The sequence below is a fragment of the Mauremys mutica genome, chromosome 2 (assembly GCF_020497125.1).
Source record: "Mauremys mutica isolate MM-2020 ecotype Southern chromosome 2, ASM2049712v1, whole genome shotgun sequence".
Classification (NCBI taxonomy): Eukaryota; Metazoa; Chordata; order Testudines; family Geoemydidae; genus Mauremys; species Mauremys mutica.
In genome coordinates this window covers 25,137,562-25,160,805 of record NC_059073.1, presented here as the reverse complement: position 1 = coordinate 25,160,805, position 23,244 = coordinate 25,137,562, and the positions used below count along the sequence as shown (strand labels likewise).

The 23,244-nt window shown below is 45.8% G+C and overlaps 1 protein-coding gene across 3 annotated transcripts; it reads left to right on the top strand.

Annotated features, from left to right (window-relative positions):
* The first annotated feature begins 2,104 nt into the window (after window positions 1-2,104).
* FAM83A (family with sequence similarity 83 member A) lies at window positions 2,105-18,016 on the top strand. 3 transcript variants are annotated; one of them, XM_045006690.1, is made up of 5 exons: window positions 2,105-2,147; window positions 4,397-4,955; window positions 7,180-7,347; window positions 10,138-10,262; window positions 16,937-18,016. In XM_045006690.1, exons 2-5 carry the CDS (start codon window positions 4,479-4,481, stop codon window positions 17,454-17,456), a joined length of 1,290 nt encoding a protein of 429 aa, XP_044862625.1. In that variant the 5' UTR covers window positions 2,105-2,147; window positions 4,397-4,478; the 3' UTR covers window positions 17,457-18,016. The 3 variants fall into 3 exon arrangements, with proteins under 3 accessions (XP_044862625.1, XP_044862624.1, XP_044862626.1); XM_045006689.1 differs by lacking the exon at window positions 2,105-2,147 and adding an exon at window positions 3,423-3,691; XM_045006691.1 differs by lacking the exon at window positions 2,105-2,147 and adding an exon at window positions 3,902-4,283.
* Window positions 18,017-23,244: the final 5,228 nt, after the last annotated feature.

Sequence of the window (23,244 nt, the reverse complement as noted above, 5' to 3'; positions counted from 1 at the left end):
TTGTTAAAATTTTAGAGGGAGGAGGGAACCCGTTGTTAAAAATTTGGCAGCTCATCACTGGATGTGGACAAATTGGAGAGAGTTAGTTCAGAGGAGGGCAATGAAAGTGATTAGAGTGCTGGGGTACATGACTTCTGAGGAGAGACTGAGGGAACTGGGCTTATTTAGTGTGCAGAAGAGGAGAGAAAAGAGTAAGGGGGGATTTGATAGCAGCCTTCAACTACCTGAAAGGGGGGGGGGGGTTCCAAAGAGGATGGAGCTAGGCTGTTCTCAGTGGTGGCAGATGACAGAACAAGAAGCAATGGTCTCAAATTGCAATGGGGGAGGTCTAGGTTGGATATTAGGAAAAACTATTTCACTAGGAGGGTGATGAAGCACTGGAATGGGTTACCTAGGGAGGTGATGGAATCTCCACCCTTAGAGGTTTTTAAGGCCTGGCTTGACAAAGCCTTGGCTGGGATGATTTAGTTGTTGTTGGTTCTGCTTTGAGCAGGGGGTTGGACTAGATGACCTCCTGATGTCTCTTCCAACCCTAGACTTCTATGATTCTATAGAAAACTTAGCCTTACTCAGAAATATTGCTATGGAAACTTAAGAAAGTTGTAAGAGACAACAGTCTGAAATCCAGTAACACTACTTTGTTGTTCAGTGACTGCAGAGGTGTTAACAGGGCATTGAACATGAAATGATCTTTAATGTAAGTAGTCAGAACATATTGTTAAATAAATCTATTCCATCTTGGTTTAGTAGAGAGACCTCTGATCGACCAATAAGAATCTGGTGTTGCAGGTCCCCATAGTGTAATCTATATTTGCTTCTCCGTTGTCAGTGCAGCTTTTATTTTGGTGAGTTTTGCACACAGATGCAGGAATGCAGACTTGCACATCCAAAAGTTTTGCAGCCACTGCTCATCAGCCCAAACCTTCATTGTTACTGAAGATTTTTGCCCTTGGGAAGGATGTAAGAAGATGACACAATATAATACACTTACTGAATATTTGTGAATCAACTTCTACACACAAGCAATGACGTGTGAACATGGGACACTAAGGGCTGGATTCACAGGCAAGATAAATGCAGCAAGAGGCAATCCTCATTGGTGGATCAAATGCAAAGGAATTGTTGAAAACAGGACAGGAAATCAGTCATACTGGAAGTCGCATGATCCAATAAAATAAACTTGTGCTATAAAAAGAAAAAGATAGAATTAAAAACTACAAATCAAAGTAAAAAACCATAGCAAGTGCTATAATAGAAACAGATGGAATTGCTAAAACCAATAACTACTTAAAAATTTTTTTGATGAGCACTAGTTATTAAAATTAAAAAAATCAGCATAGTGACTTGCATTGCACAATGATAATACAGATAAATGGTTCAGAGTAACAAAAATAACATTTTTAAAGGAACAAAACTATAATTAAAATGGATTACAAGGAAAAGAGCACAATTCAGGGAATCACAGCAGCAGATAAGACAAATTTGACTTATAATGATAAGAGACTCTTAAGTACTCAAAATGTGTGATGCAGAGTTTGAGGGAATGTAGGTAAAATATTTCACTGCATCAAATCTCCTAAAGTTACACCCAGGACAGCAAGTTTGTATATTTTTTGGTAGCATCCAGAACAAGTCCTGTCCTGTTTTCAACAATTCCTTTGCATTTGATCCACCAATGAGGATTTCCTCTTGCTACATTTATCGTGCCTGTAAATCCAGCCCTTAGTGTCCCATGTTCACAAATCCAAGGGAGTTTTGCTGTGGAAGGGTGTGGTAAGGTGCTGCTAGAGAGGCCTTAATCAGCTCCTGCCACTCCAGCCCCAATCAGGGGATTGGACGGGGGCTGGGTAGATAGCCTGATGCTTGCCTGGTAACTGACCACACCTTCCAGGCTCCTTAGCAGGAGCTATAGGCTTGAGAGGAAATGAGAACAAGGGGAGTGGAAACCAGCAGGGGAAGGTCAGGCTCAGAGGGAATCTCCTAGTCTGTTGCTGGCCAGGCCTGTGGCAGGCCAAGCTGTTGTAAAAAGCCTGTATATAGTTGGAAACAGGTGGTGGGGATTAGATCATACATAAAGAACATGGGTGTTACACCAGCCTGAAGTGTCTCTGAGAAGTGGGGGAGAAGGGCTGAACTGAAGGGGTATGGTGTGTGCCCTGTTATAGAGGGGGTTTGGGGTGCAGGCTATGGGAGGGAGTTTGGGTGAGGGGTGTGGGCTCTGACCTGGGGCAGGGGATTGGGGTGCAGATGTGTGGGCTCTGGGAGGGAGTTTAGCACCTCAGCTTGTTATATAAGAGAAAGGAGCTGCAGTGACTTCATATAGACATATAAACTGATAGACTCTTAAATACTCAAAGTGTGTGACACAGAGTTTGAGGGAGGGAGTGTCTGTACAATATTTCACAGCATTAAGTCTCCTGGCTGTAGCAGTAAAGTAGCACCTCAGCGCTTATATAAGACAGCGAGGCACTGCAGTGTCTAAGCTTTGACAGTCTAGGAATTGGGAGGCCTGTGCCTTTAAGAACCCAGCCTCAGGAACCTGCCCTCTGCTCCAGGGCTGACATGCAGTGTCCTGTGAAGAGAAATAAAAAAGTCTCTACCCCCCCCCCCCCGGCCGCCCAAGCACAACAGGTGTAATCCTAGGGGTAATTTACCCCCTCTCTGGACAGGTTTTGTCCCTGGACAGGGTCTGGCAGCATCTCCCCCCTGGGCTTAACCCCAGCCCCCACCCCCAATTTTCCTCCTCCAGTCCCTCTTTTGCTGCTACCTACAGTAGCTTGATTCCCCACAGCCAGTAAATTTCTGCCCCCTGCTCAAACCCTGACCCCCTCCCCGCTGTGATTTGCCCCCTTTGCCCCTTTTTAACCTCTCCAAAGAGCAGGCAGCAAAGTCTGACTGCAAGTAAGGGCAGAATGAGGGCAGCTGCACCAGCGGATGTTACTGTGCCTGCTCAGTTCGGGTGTGCCTGCTCAGTGCACCCACAGTAGGGAATTCCCCACCTCCAGCTATGGGCCCCTTACCCCTAGCTGGGTCCCCCGCTCCCAGAGACATGACCCTGGTCCTGGCCCCAGCTTTGGGGGGGAAGGCAGAGAGACAGGGTAAGGGGGCTGGTTTTCAACACCCCCACTATTAAAAGTGTTCCAGCACCACTGAAATGATGTCTTGTCAATTATCTCATGGGTGAGCCAATGAGCCACCTGAGGCACAGTGAACTAAAGAGTGATATTCACAAAGGTATTTAGATGGCTAACTCCTACCAATTTCAATGGCACTTACCTAAGAGACTTCACAGCAGGTGAGTGGCAGCACCAGAGTCAAACACAGGCCTTGTGACTCCAATATTCGCAATCCTACACATTCAAAAATCAAGAGTCGGGGCCCAAAATCATGAGATTCTTAAAAAGCAGTACATGTGGGGCTCTTTATATTTTCCTTCTGGTTTCTCAGCCTTTCAGGTGCACTTGCACCATGCTTTTAAGATTTTCTCCACAACCAGGTGGTTTTTATTTTTTAAATAAAAGCTGTGATTCTTGTGCAATCACTTGGCTCCAGGAGCTGGGGGTTTAAGAAAAAAGATTACAAGATGTGATCAAATTATGAGAATCTGCAACACTGTGAGACTTTGATCCCTGCATGAGCCATCTGTCAACGTTCCCTCCCAGTAATAAGCTTGTTTTATTTTCACTCAGTGGTGAGTAGTTTTAAAGAAATAAATTACTGTAATCCCTAAAGTAATGGTCCGATATTATGCATGGGGCACAATTGTCACATTTAGTCCATTTTAAAACTTGTTTTCTTAGCTTCTTCTTTTTAAACAAACAGTCATGGTGGCACTAGGTGCAGCCAGTGGCCAGTGCCCCTTTAAACTGTTTTGAAATTATGGACCGGCTGCTGTCTTCATTCAAGTTAACATCTGAGTTGGTTTGGCTGCACAATAAATGCTATAGGAACCCTCAGAAGCCTCAAGCTGTTTTGGAGGTTGTGCAGCAATGCTTGGAAATGTACCTCCTTTTGCCTCAATGCTTCCACATGCACACCCTTCAGAGAGTACAGTCTTGCAAGGAGGTATGATTAAATCAGACAGAACGGGTAATGTGAGGTTGAACTCTTCATGTGCCCTCAGGGCAAGGTGTGTGTCTATCAAATTAATCACCTTTAAACCTATGTTCCATCTGAGGCAGAATCCTTGCTTAAGCACGACATCTGCAAAGCGACCTCTTCAGTTTTTGGATACACTTGTACCAACAAAATCAGCGAGAGCTTGTGGTGCCAATTTGCCTTTGGTAGTAACATTTATTTATTTTTTATTAACAAATGATTCCTTCAACAAAAGGAAATTTACAACAGAGTGGAGTGCGCAAGTGGGAAGCTCATTTGTTCTTTGTTTACATACAAGGTGAGCTGTGTTGGTCTCGTCTGTACAGTCTATATGCACAGCGCTCGCCCTACGCATCAGTCAACTGCTGATACAAAGAATAATGAGCCGATCAAGACATGTGGGCAAGATAAGGAAACGGCTAGAGGAGATCAAGAATCAGTCAGTCAGGCCAACAAAAGCAGATTTCAGCCACCATGAAAGTGTAAGACTAGCTACTGATGCCCTGTTGGACGGTGGGACTGAATCTTATCTCCGAGCCTTAAATGAAGAAGGAGAGGTGGATTTTCTGTCATCCATCGAAGCTCAGTATATCAAGAAAAATGCCAGAGAGCCTTACTATGCTAACGAATCTCCCACAGAGAGGGAGACTGGACCAAGGCAGAATGATGCTGGCTCTCTCCAGTCAGGAACATACTTCCCTATATCTGAAGGCAGTGAACCAGCCCTGCTTCACACATGGAGCACAGCAGAGAAGCCCTATCTAAAGGAGAAATCCAGTGCCACTGTGTATTTCCAAACAGAGAAGAACAGCAACATCAGAGACATTATACGCCGCTGCATCAGCAAGACCAGTCAGGTAAAGAGAAACTCCATGTTTCCTCTGGGTTTGTTTTTCTCCCTCCTTATAAATACTGTTGAATGTGGTGCTTGGTTAGAACAGACCCTGGCATGTTCCTTGCCAATGCACCTCCATCTAAGCAGGGGTGATACAAGTCATTCTATGCTTGCCCTGTCTCCTTTGCAGACAGTACCTCTCACAGCGTGTTGTGAAAAAATGCAGCTGGTTTTGTTGTGTGAAGGCCTTAAGGGAACAACTGTGCTCTTTGGGTTTGGCATTAAGGGAAACCAAAGTAAGACCAAGCAAGCACCTAACAATTTCAGTTATGTCCCAGGCTGAGCTAAGTTCAAACCCAGTCCTCCAGTGATTAGAAGCTAGGACATTAATTCACTGGCACACCTGAACTCTCTTGTTCTTCATGTTTAAAATAAAGGTACCCAAATAAAGTAAATGTATCCTAGTTGCACAGCTATTTTATATTTGGAACACCAGCGCACCACCTGTCTGAACCAGATCTCTGCATAGTCACTGTGAAAACCTTAACATGTAGTTTTGCTCTGAAAAGGGACTGTAAGAATGGCACTGACTCAACAGATTGCTCCCTGTGTGTATTCTGAGCAATATCTTCTTATTTCCAGTGACTAAAATAAATGTTCACTGCTCTTTTTGATTCCCCTTAGCCTTTCAGAGCCAATGAAGATAAGGAAGTGGGAGTTGGGTTTTCTTCCTTTTTGTGCACCTCAAACAGATTTGTTTACTAAGTTCTAACCAAGTACATCTGTGCAACCCATAAGTTTGGACAGGTGTCACTGAACTCATAATTTGAAGATAATAGATAGAACAGGTGTCAGCGAGGGTCTAATCTGGTCTGTAGAACCTTTGTTACTGGTGATGGTGCAGTAGAAGGAAAGAATTGGTTTTGAAGCTCAGACTCCACGTTGGGTTTGAAGGGTTGGCAGCTAGAAAATACATCATTGTATTTATAAACCGAACATGTTTTATCTGGAGATGTTTGCAAGACAATAAACATGGAACTTCCAAGCCATTTTTACGGACACTTTTCAGAGTAAAACTTCACTTTAACCCCAAGTGTTTTTACTTGGTCACTAGTACCCATAGTCAGCTGTGTAATTTCTGAGTTTACAAACAATCCACAACTAGTGCTGTGAGTTACTCTCTCTAAAGGGATGGGACATATGACACTTCTATCAGCCTGCAGCTACTTTGGCTTATCTAAACAGGTTGTCCTTAGAACAAGAAGCACCTATTCCTCCAGAATGTTGCTGCGTTGTGTGAATAGAATGGAGTTGTGAGTGAGACTTTGGAGGAGACTATTTAAAAGGCTTACAATGAAAGTTGCAAGAGCTCTTATGCTGTAGTCAGATAAATTTATTTTTTTGTTGATGGCTCTAGGAGACGCAGCACAGAATGTGCAGCTCAAGGAATAAAGGGGACAAAGGTGGCTTTATACCTCCATTTTGAATCCTAGCTGTTGTGGGGCCAGTTTAGCGCACCTGTGTACATTAGAGCAGCCAGAAGATTCTTTTCCTTTGGTTTCTAGTCAGTTTTACTTTGAGACTCTCATGCACTAGTTGTTCGGGTGTAATCAGTGCAGGGGAGGGGGGGATGTTTAATCCCAAATAAAATTACTTAAAAAATTATTGAAAAAAATTCTATTAATATTAGGCTTTATGAAACTCATTTTTAAAATGAAATCTAAATCTTGGTCCTAACCTGAGTCCACCCACATACGTACAGTTGTAGAATTGAGGATTGCTCCAGGCTTGAGGGGTAGCATGAAAGAAGCTTCTTCCTGTGAATTCTTACTGTATACATTTGATTTGTGGGAGAAATTCACCTACTTGCTAAACCCAGTGTGTTTCTTGTATGAAATAATCCCATTTTAGCTATTTTCTTATTGTTTTCTGATTACCGTTGAATTATTTTCCCCAGTACTGAACTCCAGGCTACAAATTCCTAGGCCACTCTAAGATTTCTTAGGAAAAGGACCTATAAAGAAAAAATGATACTTTAGACTGGTTTTATATGAGCAATAAAGTAATATCAAGATATCCTTTTGAACTGGGTGCTCATCTATATACAAGGAAAGGGATCTATATAAAATATCCCCCTTCTCCCCCACACCATTTAAGCTTTTATTTGTAAAATAAGCATTATATTTTACTGGCATTCCAAAATCATGTATCTTTGCTCTGCTTACACCAGTGCCTTTTCTCCCTAGGTTCTGGCCATTATGATGGATGTTTTCACTGATACCGAGGTATTCTGTGATGTGCTAGAGGCAGCTAACAAACGAGGTGTTTTTGTCTATCTGTTGCTTGATCAAAGCAACATAAAGCTCTTCAGTGAGATGTGTGACAAGGTGCAGATTGCAGAGGATCACTTCAAGGTATCGCTGACTACACAAAACTCTTAAAGCCTTAGAGCTTTCGGTCCTAATTTCTAACTTGTTTTGACTCATACTCTTCTGTTGTAACTCAGTATCTTGGGTATTAATTTGAACTGCGATATAACAAGTATCTGGCTGCTAGCCTAATTTGTCTTCAACTATGTGAAAGGAAACTGAATAAAGAAGTAAACTTTCTTCTATAAACAGCCCCCAAGCTTCTAAGTAAATTGAGGCTAATTAAAAATTTTCATGATGGTGTTTGAACTTTTGTTAAATCTCCAAGCCGGGGAAGCATAAGAACTAAGGAGCTGGTTTGTTTATTGAAAATGTGCCTTCATAAAACACAAGGTTTAAAAACTTATGAGCCAAAGTGTGCTCCCCTTTATTCATGCAACGAACACGACTGATCTGTTAGGGCCCTGATCCTACAAAGACTTAAGCTCGTGTCTTAATTCACAAAAGGACTGAGGTGACTAACGGCCATTTTAGATGCCTAAATCCCAGAACTGGGTCTCACTGGGATTCATAAAGCCCCTGCTCTGCTGTCACCAAACTGTAAACTTGCTCACAGAGGCAGCTCTAGCTTTTTTGCCGCCCTAAGCACGGCAGGCGGGCTGCCTTCGGCGGCACGCCTGCGGGAGGTCCCTGGTCCCGTGGATTCGGCGGCTTGCCTGTGGGAGGTCCGCCGGTCCCACAGCTTCAGCGTACCCACCGCCGAGTTGCCGCTGAATCCGTGGGACCGGCGGATCTCTGTCAGGCGTGCCGCCAAAGGCTGCCTGACTGCCGCCCTCGCAGGGACCGGCAGGGCGCCCCCCGCGGCTTGCTGCCCCAGGCATGTGCTTGCTGCGCTGGTGCCTGGAGCCGCCACTGCTTGCTCAGCGCCTAAAGCCTCACAGTAAAAGCTTCCAAGGCACCTGAAAGCTTCCAAGTAAGTAAGAAAATAAAAGCTTCCGAGGCACCACGTGCACTGCAGCCCCATGGCAGATGTCCGGACGCCTAAGCCCAAAAGTGTTGTGTGAATATTCAGAAGACAGGCTTTCTGCCACCTAATTCACCTGTGGGGCCCGATCCAGCAAGCACGCTGAGAGCTCACATAGCCAGAAGCGGTGCCAGGGATTTTGCCGCCCTAGGTGGCAGTGCTCCTCCGCTGAGCGTTCGGCGGCAGGGGGTCCTTCCGCTCCACGTCTACGGGGCACGGCGGCGGCGGGTCCCGGAGTGAGTGAAGGACCCGCTGCCGAATTTCCGCATAAGATCCGGAGCAGAAGGACCCGCCGCTGCCGAATTTCCACTGAGGTTGGCAAAATGCTGCCTTGCAAATCCTGCCACCCTAGGCAACCTAGGGTCGCCTAGTGAAAGCACCAGCCCTGCATAGGCGAGCTTCTACAAAGCAGCGGGGAGGAATGTTCCACTGTGAAGAAATAATGTTAAAAAGTTATTGGAGCAGAGGGACTGGATCCTGGCTCTCCAGTGTGTGCTTTAACCACCAGGCTATGGAGTCATTCTGGGGTTTGCTTGCTTGATGTCTGTCTCTGACCCAATGACTCGTTCATTAGTTAATCCACAGTGGAACAGCATCAATAGCTGTGAGCTATGAGGAGGAGGAGCTGTGTCAGAATATCCCAGAGGCCAATGGTTAGGGCAGTCAGATGAGGGGAGACTTGGATTGGGGGGGGGTCTCTCCCAAAGCCCAGGTGAGTACCCTAACCATTGGGCTAAAAGTTGTGAGGGAGCGCCTCCCCCTCTACTCCCAGCTTCTTGCCAAAATGGTGCCAGCACCTTACTGCAAGAGAGGCAATGCCGCTGAGAATCCCCGACAGAGGGAGGAACCTTCCTGCAGCCCAGACTTAGGCCCCTATCTCTGAGACAAGGGAGGGGCATATCACACACCCCTCCTCTTGGCCCCTCTCATTGGCTAGCTTAGGTGGGATGAGGAACCACTTAACGTGATGACATTTGGGAACCCCATTCTAGGGCACCTTTCTCTCCCCATTCATTGTATAGGGAACCAAGGCGCCTAACCCAGGCTTTGTGATTCCCAGTGATTTTCTAGGTGCCTAAGTGAAGTGTAGCAATGCACAGCATCACCATGCCTGAGTTTCTTTGTGACGCTAGCCCTATGGTACAATAAATAATAATACTACTCACAGTGTGTAAAGTGCAGCCTATGTGTAAGTCTTTGTTGGCTCAGGGCCTCATGAATAAGAGGAGTGGAGTTTAGCCCGAGATGTTTTATACTAGAGAGAACGTTAAACACTAAGAACCAGATCCTCATCTGGTGCAAATAGACATAGTTCCCTGGGAGTTAGTGGAGTTACCCTGATTTACACTACACTGACTCTAGGGGTCTAATTCTAGTCACAGCTATGGACATACCCCTGCCATTCATTTCAATAGGTGGTGTGTCACCGTCATAGATCTGGGGGGGGACCAGATGTGTCCAAAAATTTACAATACTCTACAGTATAGCTCCATTTTGTATAGGTTTCCATACAAAGGCCAAATGTATAGCCCAGTTTGCTCCCCCATTGAAATCAATGACATTGCACCACATGACAAAGTCTGACAAAGATTTGGGCTAAACTCTATGCAACACCACTTTACGGTGTTGAAATATACAGTTGGGGAATTAAATAAGAAATTCTAGCAGAGGGAGGGGGAAATAAAGCGATACAGGCTAGGGGAGAAGAGCGAGATTACCAGCTAAATTTTGCAATAAGATGATGAATTTTAATATGTGTTTACTGGTTGTTTTTTTGTTTTTGTTGTTGTTGTTGTTGTTGTCTGCTCTAGAATATTTCAGTCCGAAGTGTTACTGGAGAGGTTTACTGTGCCAAGTCAGGCAGGAAATTCTCAGGGCAAATCCAGGAAAAATTCATCATCTCTGATTGGAGATACGTTCTCTCTGGATCATACAGGTGAGATCAGTCATCACATTTTCTACCTGAGGATAATTCTATTATTATTTGAATTGAAGTTGCACTTAGGGGTCCTACTCAGGGATCAGAGCCCCATTGCGTTAGGTGCTGTACACATGAAGGCTGGGTTACAGATGAAAGTATTTCAGAAAGTAAAGGTTTACTCTGGAGTTATGATTCATAGGCCCTAACCACACTGAGGATCAAGAGTGGTTCCCTTTAAAGTGTTTTTAGGTGTTTTTTTTTCCTTCTGAGAACCACGTTATAACCATGCAATGGTCAAATTGTACTACAGGGACTATTTATCCTGCATAGCAAAGTTTGGCTATCATCATTCTCAGAAAAAAAGATCCCTGTCTCCAGTGGTCATGGCTAGCATGCTGCAAGTCGTTCATGGTTATACGTGGTAGTTACTGGTGCAGTCTGGAACTGTGGCAAGTTCATACTAAAGCTCTACTGCTGAGAGGAAGGATGGCAATATGGTTAGGGTGTTGAACTGGGACTCGGGAAATCTGGGTCCAATTCTTAGCGCTGTCCCCCAGGCTTCCTGTGTGAGGTTTGCCATTGACTTCTGTGGTGCTAAGCTTTCACCCTTAATCTCTCTGTAGCTTGGTTACACATCAATAAAAAATGTGATGATAACCCTTATTTTCCGACACCCTTTGTCTTGATTGTAAATTAGTCAGGGTGTAATGCCTAGCACAGTGGACTCTGATCTCATTTGGGACATCTAGGCACTACTCTAATACAACTAATAAATAACACTGATACATAGAACACCACTTTTGTGGTTTCAAGGCATAGGGCATACAAAGGCCAATAGGCTGCGAAGTTTGAGGTTCCTTGGTAGAGCTGATCTAAATATTAATTGGTTCAGTCTCTACCAGAGAAAATTGGAGCTGATTCGAACTGGTCAACATTTTTCCTTTTTTCATGAAACATTTTGAAAATATAATTGTTTCTGTTTTGAATATTGCAAGGAAATATCCTTTGTGGTTTCTGAAAACTTTCTAAACCACAGAGATGCTTGTATGAGACACAGCTAAAGTGAATATCTCAAGTATTTATGTGCACATCCAGCCAATCAAGGACTCAGGAAAACATCAAGTGACAGCATGTCACAACCTGTACCCAATTAGAATTTACACAATGGCAAACTAAAAATAAATAAATAAATTTAAAATATTTTTTTTAAAATTGCTGTTCCCCCCTCACGAATAAATAAAACATTTTTAAAAATTGAACAGATAACTGAAAAATTTTGCTAGAACCAAAAAGTTTTCATAAAAACGATCATTTTCAAATAAATGCTGCTTTAAAAAAAGCTGATGGCCTATCCTAGTATAAACTGGGATCTAACTTAACTGTTCATGGCTGGTACAAAAGAGATTGTGGAACAGCCACAGAGCAGAACTAGAAAGCTGCTCATAATCTTGTGCTTACCACATTTTTCATGTCATGAGCAAATCATTACCAGGAGACATGTTGTACATTTCCTTCACCTTATGGGTCTCTTAATGTGGCATAGGTCAGCCACTGTTTGTAGAGTCACACTCTATATGCAGGGGCGGCTCCAGGCCCCAGCACGCCAAGCGCGTGCTTGGGGCGACAAGATGCGGGGGGCGCTCTGCCGGTCGCCGCGAGGGCGGCAGGCAGGCTGCCGCGGGAGGTCCGCCCAGGGGCGGCTCCAGGCCCCAGCACACCAAGCGCGTGCTTAGGGCGGCAAGCCGCGGGGGGCGCTCTGCCGGTCGCTGGGAGGGCAGCAGGCGGCTCCGGTGGACTTCGTGCAGGCGTGCCTGCGGAGGGTCCACCGGAGCCACCTGCCTCCCTCCCGACGACCAGCAGAGCGCCCCCTGCGGCATGCTGCCCTGCTTGGGGTGGCAAAATGTCTAGAGCCGCCCCTGGGTCCGCCAAAGCCACGGGACCGCAGACCCTCCGCAGGCAAGCTGCCGAAGGCAGCCTGCCTGTCGTGCTTGGGGCAGCAAAATGCCTAGAGCCGCCTCTGTCTATATGACAAGTTAGCTAGTTGAAAGGAAAGTAGAACCGCTAGATTCCTGCCATCTGTCTTAGCAAATGTGGTACGTCTAGCCTTTATTTTCTGTTAATTATGCCTGTAACATCTGGCCTGCAATGTTTTTATACCGGTATAACTATTCTAGTTAGGTGTGGTTTTATTGTTTTTAACCGAACTAAAGTGGTACAGCCCACTTTAATTAACTTCCCTTCCAACATGCAGTGTTGCTAATTCTGGCAATTTTATTATAAGTCTCACAACATTTGGAGTTTTAATTAAAGCCCCAGCTGCTAAGGTTAGGAGACTGCATGAGAATCTGAGTGTTCATGTTTAAAAAACTACATTTCTAATCCTCATGGTTACAGAGAAAATCTTGAAAACTTGACGCATGTGAATCCTACAGGCTCAAGAAACCAGAAGGCAAAGAAAAAGATCCAAATTGTATTATTTTTTTTAAATGTCATGCTCTCTGAGGGGGTCTGACCAGTATGAGAACTTTTATACCAGTATAAATGTGTCCACATTGTGCATGGGGGAGGGGGAGATACGGATAAACTGATACAACCTGTATGTGTAGACAAAAGCTCTGCTGGCCATAGAGGCAGACAGCCATTTTGTGTTCAGTTCTGGGCAGACCGTGAGACACACATCCATTGGGTGCTTTTTAAAGGACAGTTTATTTTTGTTCTTTCTACTTTTGTTTTCTTTTAATCTTCTGACTGAAGATACTTGAATGCTATTAGTATATGGAAAAAAACATAACAGCAGATCCATGTTGTATTGAATGTGTGTGTAAGGAAAGCAAATGTGAGGCAATGGGGAAAGCAGACGTTTTCTCTGGCAAAGATTTTCTCTTTGCTGTAAAACGGCTAACACCCACCCCCCCGACCATTCATATTCAGAGTCCTGCCTTGCATTTATCATTGCTGTTGCAAGCTGCTCTAATCTCAAGAGCCTTGTCAAACTGCATAACCTTATACTCAGGCCAGCAGAGGGTGCGGTGAATACCAAATCTTTTATACACCGTTTAACTCCATCAAGCCCTGCCGTGGTTGGAGTATTCATACAGCTTACCATAGGCTCGCACACCATGTGTTGTTGTTATAGGTTTGCTTGCTTTTACTTTGTTCACTCTTAACTAGTTTTCCCCTCACTCCCCTGCTGCACCCCCAGTTAATCCTCAATCTTAGCCAGCAGTTTATACTCCTGGGGAAGAGCAATGCAAACGAGCCTTTTTGATGAGTGATGACGATAGAGACCCTTTTGCCACAGATGTTCCTTAAGAGTCTCATTTGTTTAGGCCTTAAAACTAACGCAAAATCATGTCAGCTGAGCTTTTTGTCGTGGAGCATTAGAAGGGTCTGAATCTGGTTTAGGGGGTAGTTTCCATACAGTTTTATCACCTAGATCTCTGGCTTTGGGTTGTTGGAGCATTTTATGTATTATAAACCCTACTTTTTCTAATTCTCTCTAGTATGTAATCAAATCAGTCTTTAGCAATGTTAGGGCAAGTATTTATTTGTGTGCGTGCTCTCAGTGCTCATGAAAGATGCCAAATTAAAAGCCCTGGAGAGTGAACCCCTCTCCTAGGGTGACCATATTTCCCTCAGCTGAAAACAGGACACCAGGTAAGAGATGCTCAGCGCTCAGGGGAGTTTACTTTTATACATTTCTGAGGCACAATCCTTTCAGTAAACTCCTTACTATCCTGTTATTCAAGCTGTCCCAGATTGACCCAGACCTAAGAACAACCTGTAGTGTCCAGCCGGAGAGCGGGGGCTGCTGGCCAGGGGACAGGTTTGAAAGCAGTGCGCTGGCTGCCAGCAGCAGCAAATCTCGCCAATCATGCTGCTGGTGGGCAGCGCGACCTTCAGCTCTGACCCCCAGGCAGCAGCCGCCGCGCTCACCTTGGCTGCCAACATCACAAATACCATCTTGCTTATTACCCAAATCTCATGATTTCAAATCCAAGCCCATCAAAGGTATTAAAGAGAAAACAAAAACAAATATGAAGCCTGTCATAAGGTTTTCAGCTGATTTTACTCATCAGATCAATTGCTACTACACTTTTTATGGAATCTGAAAAAATAATTTCTCCAGTAGTGTCTTCAAAATGCAAAACGACAAAGCATTGAAAATAGTGCCTGTCGTATACAACTGAGCACAAGGTGTACTGAAGCTAGTAGTATTTACAACTGCCCTTCTTATAACATGCAGTGTTATATCCTCTTCAGTACAAAGAGACTTAACTAGGATGGGATTTTTAGAAATACTCACAACTCTGCTCCCATTAAAGTCAATGGTAAAAACATCAGTGGGAGAATAGCTGGAGTAAAACTGAGCTCCCATCCACAAGATGAGTTCAGATTTAAATCTGATCTCTGAAGCACCATGCACACCTGTGATGTTGTGAATGTGAGATATAAAGGAAACCCAAAGAATTTTAGGGTCAGGAGCTGCCAGTTAAATCCACAACATTGCACTGACAGTTTCCAAATGAACTGTTGCCGAGAGAGGTTAGAGCAAGAATGGGGCAAACTATGGCCCAGGGGCTGCATCCGGCCCTCCAGATGTTTTAATCTGGCCCTTGAGCTCCCACTGCGGAGCTGGGTCTGGGGCTTGCCCCACTCCATGTGGCTCCTGGAAGCAGTGGCATGTTCTCCCTTCAGCTCCTACATGTAGCAGCAGCCAGAGGGCTCCGCACACTGCCCCAGCCCCAGGCGCCACCCACACAGCTCCCATTGGCTGGGAACTGCGGCCAATGGGAGCTGCAGGGGCAGCACCTGTGGACAGGGCAGTGCGCAGAGCCGCCTGGTCGTGCCTCTGCTTAGGAGCTGGAGAAAGGACATGCCGCTGCTTCTGGGAGCTGTTTGAGGTAAGCGCTGCCCGGAGTCTGCACCCCTGACCCCCCTACCATGCCCCAACCCCTGTCCCAGCCCTCTGAACCCCTCGATCCCAGCCCAGAGCAGCCTCCTGCACCCCCAACCCCTCATCTCCAGCACCTCCAGCCAGAGCCCTCACCTCCCCCCCCCCCCGCACCCCAACCCCCTGCCCTAGCCTGGAGCCCCCTCCTGCACCCTGAACTCCTCATTTCTGGCTCAAACCCAGAGCCCGCACCCCCCAGCCAGAGCCCTCACCCCAGCCTGCACTCCAACCCCCAATTTCATGAGCATTCATGGCCTGCCATACAATTTCCTTACCCAGATGTGGCCCTCGGGCCAAAAAGTTTGCCCACCCCGGCTTAGAGGATACAGTCAAAGAATGAACTCCAGTGTATTAAGAATAAACTCAGAACAGGCTGTTCTACATCATTAGGGAGGCAAACTACTAGAATTATTCCAGAGAAATATCAACTAAGGAGTGAATTAATAAAAGAGTATTAGCCTCAGGCTGGAAGGATCCTTTTCACACCCAATATTTCTTACCTAACATGAGTCATTATAAAATTTCTTACTTAACTTGATTCATCTTAGGCAATGTTTTCAGATCTTCACATAGTCTGTTGTGTTTTGAATGATGCTTTTTGGAGGAGTTTATACTAATGGTAAAAATTACTGCCTCCCCTGAGCCTTCCCCTCAGAGACAGGAACGCTGTATTTAGAAAATATGCTAATGACCCAACATGGAGATAAAAGATAAAAGTTTTGGATGGAAGAGTTGGATAGTTCCTGAACTATTACACATAAGGTATGTGGCTCTTCCTTTAAAATCAACCAGCTCCTGCTTGCCTTATTAATTTAGTGCCTGATCCATTTCTCATTAGTCAATGGAGAGTCTCATTAACTTAGTATGAGTTGGATCTGGCTCCTTCTGCTTACTAGATACTCAAAACTACAGTGTTGCTTGCAGGATAGACTGATACTTCAGTAGGATTACTCATAACAGAAAAACTAGCAAAATTTGGCTCAGTATCTACCTAGCCTTTTGCATTAGTTTAACTAAATTGATTCAAGATCGCTCCTTTGGCTAAAGTGATGCAACTTTGAATGTGGACTGTTCTCTCTTTTTGTGTGTGTCTGTGTGATGCACAACCAGAGTAATACAACACAAAAGCCCAATGTAAAGGTACAGATTTTGAAATATTCAAACATACTTGCTGTTTAACACCATAATAGGGATACTAGTTAATGCAACAAGGCACACATCTCAGCTGCAGGGTTTCCACTGCACACATTTCAGAATTCTTGTTTGTTTTGTTTTTTGCTGGACGGCACTTTAATAAGATGGGATATTATAGTAAAAAGACCCCTGTCCCCTCACTCTGACAAGGTGAAAGAGTTGTGTGAATAGGTGAGGGATTTTGAGTAAGATTCAAGTGGTAGATTTGACTCATTACTATCTACACAAATACCCAAACTATCACTGGGCTTGTTGGAATTAACTTTTATATAACGGACTTGGTTCACACCACTCCCTTTGGAGGGGGTAGTCAGCTTGACAAGGTTCTTCAAGGCTTCAGAGACAGTTGTGATAACACTGTTTATATCAAAGACAGAGGACTGACATTACTTGCATCTCATCTGGAAAACCAATCTTGTTACTACATGTGGACAATAGGTTTGAACAATGTAATACAAAAGCTGTTGGCATCATCTTTGCATTGTTCTCCAATTTCTCATGGACAAGGTTAACACTGACTCCGTGTTCTCTTTTCTTCCAGCTTCACATGGCTGTGTGGCCAGGTTCACCGGAACTTCCTTTCCAAGTTCACTGGCCAAGTTGTAGAGCTCTTTGATGAAGAGTTTCAACACCTCTATGCTTTGTCCAAGCCAGTGATGGGACTGAGATCTCCCCCACACACAGTGCCCTTCTTGCTAAACACAAGCACCACCACCCAAGGCAGCCTCACTAGCAGCAGCAACCAGGGAAGTGCCAATACTCCTTCAGATCCATTCAGTAGCTTGTCGGCCAATAGCACGTATCAAACCAAACAACCTCCCAGCACTCACATGTACAGCAGCAACCCAACATCACAGTCACCACTTCATAGAGGTAACTCCTTCCATGGCTACACCTCATTCATGTCAACCCAACCATGGAAGACCATCCAGACCAACTACTATCAGTGGCAGCATGTTGCTGACACCCCAGTACTCCTTTATAATAATGTTAACATCTACAAACCTATGCAATTTAGACAAGATGATGTAAACAGGTCCAGATTAAACCCATTGTGGTGATGCCTTCACAAAGCTAACCTGATTACATAACCACCTTGTTTTGTATTACAAACAAATAGGTAATAATGTATTGAAGATTCATTTTAGCAATAGCCTGTTCAGTGATGAACACTCAGCATAGAAATTATGTATAATATAAAATGGGGAGACTTGCAAGACTGTGTTCTCTCTTTATTTTCTTTCAAGCTTAGGGATGATTGTATGTTTCAGTCACGAAGGACAACCACCACCAAATGTGTTATATCCTTGGGGGCAACAGCTTTAGGAAGAAATCACTGGAGACACAGAGAGCTGTAAACCTTGGAGCAGCCATTTATTGCTACCTACAGAACTAACCAACAGCCAGCCAAACAGGCTGGGCTATCTCCTAATAATCTGACTCAGTTGCCATAGCAACACAAGATTCTATTACCACGACAACCAAATACACAACAAAATGTTTCTCTAATTAATAAAACCTAAGTCTGTTAGCACTAAACCCTTGCATATAAGATGATACTGTTTAGGAATAGAAGTAGTAGCATTGTTTAAAATGTCGGTTACATTGATCTGTCCTTACATAATGTATTTGTGGCCAGGTGGTTAGCATTGCCAAATGAAAGTGGATAAAATAACAGTTTATGATGATGATTTTTATGTGCTCGTGAAGTCTTCTATTTACTCACTAAAGATACTGGCAGCAGCAGTCCAAGTTCTCTCATTCCCTGCCAACATGTCTCAAGTGATCCTTCCTGACTTGGAAGGATCACTTGAAGAGCTGAGAGTAGCACAGCCTCCATCTCCATTCGGTCTTTGACATCTCTGCTGAGACTGGTAACCAGGGTACCAGTTGTTGCTGTGCTGTCTGTGAATAGACTTGTTGTGACATTCCCCTGGTGTTATCTGGATGGTGATCTGGATAGGTCACTCCAATCCTTGATTCTGGGAGCCAGCCTTACCCTGTTCTGCTGTGAGCACAGCCTTACCCTGCTCTGCCACTCCCGAGCTGGTCACGCATAGCCTCTAGCACGTAAGCTGCTCCCAGCTACGGGAGTGAGCACTTTTGGCCAGCCGCTGCTTGGATTGTGCAACCGAATGACACTAGCTGATATCTCCAGTCCGAGACACAACCCTAGGAACTTCCGTCTTGCAGTCTCCAGTTATGCCCACTGGCAGGGCCGGCTTTAGCAAGTGCGGGGCCCAATTCCTGGGGGCGCGGGGCTTGTACTCACCAGGCAGCGCTCCCAGTCCTTCCCCTGGATCCATTCCCACCCCCTCCAAAGGAATTCCTTCTGTTGCATCCACTCCCCTGTATTAGCTTCAAGTCATGAGATGCTGCCTTGCTTCACCTTGGGACACCTGAGCTCCTCTTGCTCCAGGATGCTGGGCTGCTGCAGCCTGGTGGAGGAAGCAAACCCTTCCCACCCCCACCCCCCATACACCTTTGGCCATGGTCCCACCAGGGGCTCCCCTCTCACAAAAGTTGCAGAGTGTGTGAGGGAGTCAGTGAGCGAGCTTCAAAGGGATGCGGGGGCTGCAGTCCTGGGGACTGGGAGGAGGTGGAGTGACAGCAACCACACAGCAGGATGAATGAATGGGCTATTTCTATGCTGGGCTGTTGAATTAAATTTCTCTCCCTGCCTCAGGGCAGGTGGTTTCTGGGCTGGCGGCAGGGGGTGGGATTAGGGGAGACAGAGTTGCTTTGAGTGTGTGGGTGGGTGCGGGTGCTAAACAGAGCCACCAGGAGGTGGGGAGCAGAGAGAGAGAGAGAGATGGGTGGAGAGAAACCTCAGGAAGGGGAGATACTAGTGATAGACACTTTCAATAACTAGAATGAAAGTGTATAAATATGCTGAAAATAGCCTCCCCTCAAAACTGACAGAGCACCCCCCTCCAGCACCCACACCTTGCCCTTAAGGCAGGAGAGGGCAGAAAGGAATGAGTGGCAGGTGGGAGGCATTTAGAGGAGTGGGTCAGCAGGCAGGAGGCCTTGGGGGGTGGGGGTTTGGGAGATGGGGAAGAGCAGGGGTAGGAAGATGTGGAGTGAGGGCAGGGCCTCGGGGAGGGGGCAGGGCCAGGATGGGGCACCCACCGGCAAAACCAAAAGTCAGCACTTATGACAAGCGTTTCTCCCTTTTATCAAGTTCTTTCTTCCCTCTTGGCTTTGCCTCCCACCCCCTTCAGAGTCAGGTGAGCATTATCTCATCGCAGTCCCAAACTGACCAAAGGAAAGGGAGTGACTCACTCAAGAGTCCAACAGATCCTTTGTTGCTGCCTAGGCCAGTGTCCTTTGTTCCTGAGAGGATGAACTGGGTTTGTCCCATACATGCCCTGATGAGGTGTGAACTGCCCTGTTTGTTTTAAACCATAAGGACACATTTTCAGCCTCATAACTTTATACATGAAATTAGAACCTGTAACATTACTATAACAACAATGCTCAGTGCATCAGGAGCCTTCCAATGACACCCGACATGACAAACTTTGCATCGGATACCACACAATCATATTATAAGGATGAACATGGGGGTGCTGGGTGTTCCCCCAAGGTACAGAATGTCACACCTGTCAACTATGAATTGGACTGAGACCACCAGCTCATGTTACACAGGTCACCAGAAGCCAGTAGATAGTAACTGAAAGTTGTTACCATCACCTTTGGCTAGCTTTAGTCCATTAACCTGTACATAAAAAGCTTTCTAACCCCTTAGCCCAGTGCCACCTATTCTCCTCACCACAATTACCGGTAGTTACACAATTGGAAACTGAAACCTCCCATTTAGGAGAGACTCGTTTCTAGAGGACAATTTTACCTTGAAAACATTTGCATAGATTCAGACTGGAAAATGATGTGCAGTAAAGGAGATGGACGGTTTGAAAGCAAAATCTTACCAATCACACACCTGACAGATATTAGGCTTAAAGGGCTCAATCTGTTATAAGTGCATGGATCTTCAAAATTCTCCCAGTGGTCATTTGGTTAAATGAGAGGATAATGAAATAGACAGCAATTGGCAGTCAAGAGATGCTGTGTGTCTATAAGGCCTGGTCTACACTAGGCGTTTAAATCGGTTTTAGGAGCCTAAAACCGATTTAACGCAACAACCGTCCACACTAGGAGGCACCTTATATCGATTTTAATGGCTCTTTAAATCGGTTTCTGTACTCCTGCCCGACGAGAGGAGTAGCGCTAATATCGGTATTAACATATCGGAATAGGGTTAGTGTGGCCGCAATCGACGGTATTGGCCTCCGGGAGCTATCCCACAGTGCACCACTGACCGCTCTGGACAGCATTCTCAACTCGGATGCACTGGCCAGGTAGACAGGAAAAGCCCCGCGAACTTTTGAAATTCATTTCCTGCTTCGACAGCGTGGAGAGCTCATCATCACAGGTGACCACGCACAGCTCATCAGCACAGTTAACAATGCAGTCTCCTGAGAATCGAAAAAGAGCCCCAGCATGGACCGCTCGGGAGGTAATGGATCTGATCGCTATATGGGGAGAGGATTCAGTGCTAACAGAACTGCGTTCCAAAAGACGAAATGAAAAAGTATTTGAAAGAATTTCTAAGTCTATGACGGATAAAGGCCACAGCAGGGACTCCGTGCAGTGCAGAGTGAAAGTTAAGGAGCTCAGACAAGCCTACCAGAAAACCAAAGAAGCAAACGGAAGGTCCGGAGCAGGTCGAAAAACATGCCGCTTCTATGATGACCTGCATGCAATTTTAGGGGGCTGCGCCACAAGTACCCCACCCCTGACCGTGGATTCCGAGGTGGGGGTTGTAATCTCTGCCATGTCAGACGGGGAAGATGAAGAGGAAGAAGAAGAGGAAGACCTCGCAGAGAGCACACAGCACTCCGTGAACCCCAGCAGCCAGGAGCTTTTTATCACCCTGACGGAATTACCCTGCTCCCAGCCCTCACAAGCAACTATTCCAGAGAATGACGCCATGGAAGGGAGCTCTGGTGAGTGTACCTTTGCAAATAGCAAACAGTGTTTTTTAAGCAAGCCTTTTTTAATGATTGATTTGCCCTGAGGACTTGGGACGCATTCGCAGACAGTATAGTTACTTAGAAAAGTTTGTTAACATGTCCGGGGATTGAGAGGAAATCCTCCAGGGACATCTCGATGAAGCGCTCCTGTAGGTACTCCAGAAGCCTTTGCAGAAGGTTTCTGGGCAAGGCATCCTTGTTCCGCCCACCATGGTAGGACACTTTACCATGCCATGCATGTAGCAAGTAATCAGGTATCATTGCGTGGCAAAGCATAGCGGCGTATGGTCCCGGTGACTGCTGGCATTCAAGAAGCATGCGCTCTTTATCTTGTTCTGTTATCCTCAGCAAAGTGATATCGTTCAGGATAACCTGGTTAGAAATCAGGAATTTAAGTAAGGGGGGTGGCCATTTTTCTACTGGGTTCGTGGAATGCAGCAGCTTAAAAAAAACACTTTCCTGCACGTAGCGAAGCGGGGGGAGGGGAGGAGTGAAATGCCGATGATCTTTTCTGTTTGGTCACCGGCGAGGCGATCTTCCCCAAGCTACCGGACAAGCAGTGGGTGGGGGGGAGGGGGAAGGTTGTTGATTAGCAGGGAGCTAGCGTGGTATTAGCCATGCGTTGGGGGGGGAGGGGTAAATCACTGAGACAGTGGCTTACCATGGCCGCATGCAAGCTGAATCCTGATGCCTGGACCTGTGTCTGAGATCTGTAACCCAAGAGCTGCAAGCAGGCACTATTAAGATGAAAAATGCGACCTTGTAGGGAAATCACATGTGCTATGTAAGGTGAATAGTGCTTTTCACTGTGAAAGAGTATAACCATTGTTCTGTAAAATGTATCTTTCTAAATATTTATCTCCCTCATGCAGCTGCAAATATTTCAAGCGTCCCTCCTCCATCCCAAAGGCTAGCACAGATAAGGCGGAGGAAAAAGAAGACGCGAGATGAGATGTTCTCGGATATTATGGAAGTTACACGCAATGAAAGAGGTCATCTGAATGAGTGGAAGGACGTGGTTTCAAATTACAGGAAAGAGGCCAGTGAACATGAGGACAGGAGGGACAACCGAGATGAGAGGTGGCGGCAGGAAGACCGGCAGGAAAATCAGCGGTTGCGGCAGGAAGATCAGCGGTGGCGGGATGCAACTCTGGGGCTGCTGCGTGATCAAACTGACATGCTCCGGCGTCTTGTGGAGCTTCAGGAACGGCAGCAGGATCACAGAGTGCCGCTGCAGCCCCTGTATAACCACCCTCCCCCCTCACCATGTTCCTTAGCCTCCTCACCCAGACGTGTAAGAACGCGTGGGGGGAGGCTCCGTGCACCCGCCCACTCCACCCCCGTGGACAGCCCAACCAGAAGGATGTCGTTACTCTGAATTTTATTTTTTTAATGGCCTTCTCCATCCCTCCTTTCCTCCTCCCAAAGCACACCCTTACTTCTCTCCCTCTTTTTATAATGAATCAATAAAGAATTCATGCTTTTTAAATGAGAGTGACTTTATTTGCATAAGTAAGCTGTACTCGAAGGGGGAGGGGGAGTTGCTTACAGGGACTGAGTCAATCAAGGGGGTTGGGTGTTCATCAACAAACACAGCAGTCACACTGTACCCTGGCCATTGATGAAGCTCGTTTTCAAAGCTTCTCTGATGCGCACCGCTTCCTGGTGTGCTCTTCTAATCTCCCTGGTGTCTGGCTGCGCGTAATCAGCGGCCAGGTGATTTGCCTCAGCCTCCCACCCCGCCATAAAGGTCTCCCCCTTACTCTCACAGAGATTGTGGAGAATACAGCAAGCAGCAATAACATAGGGGACA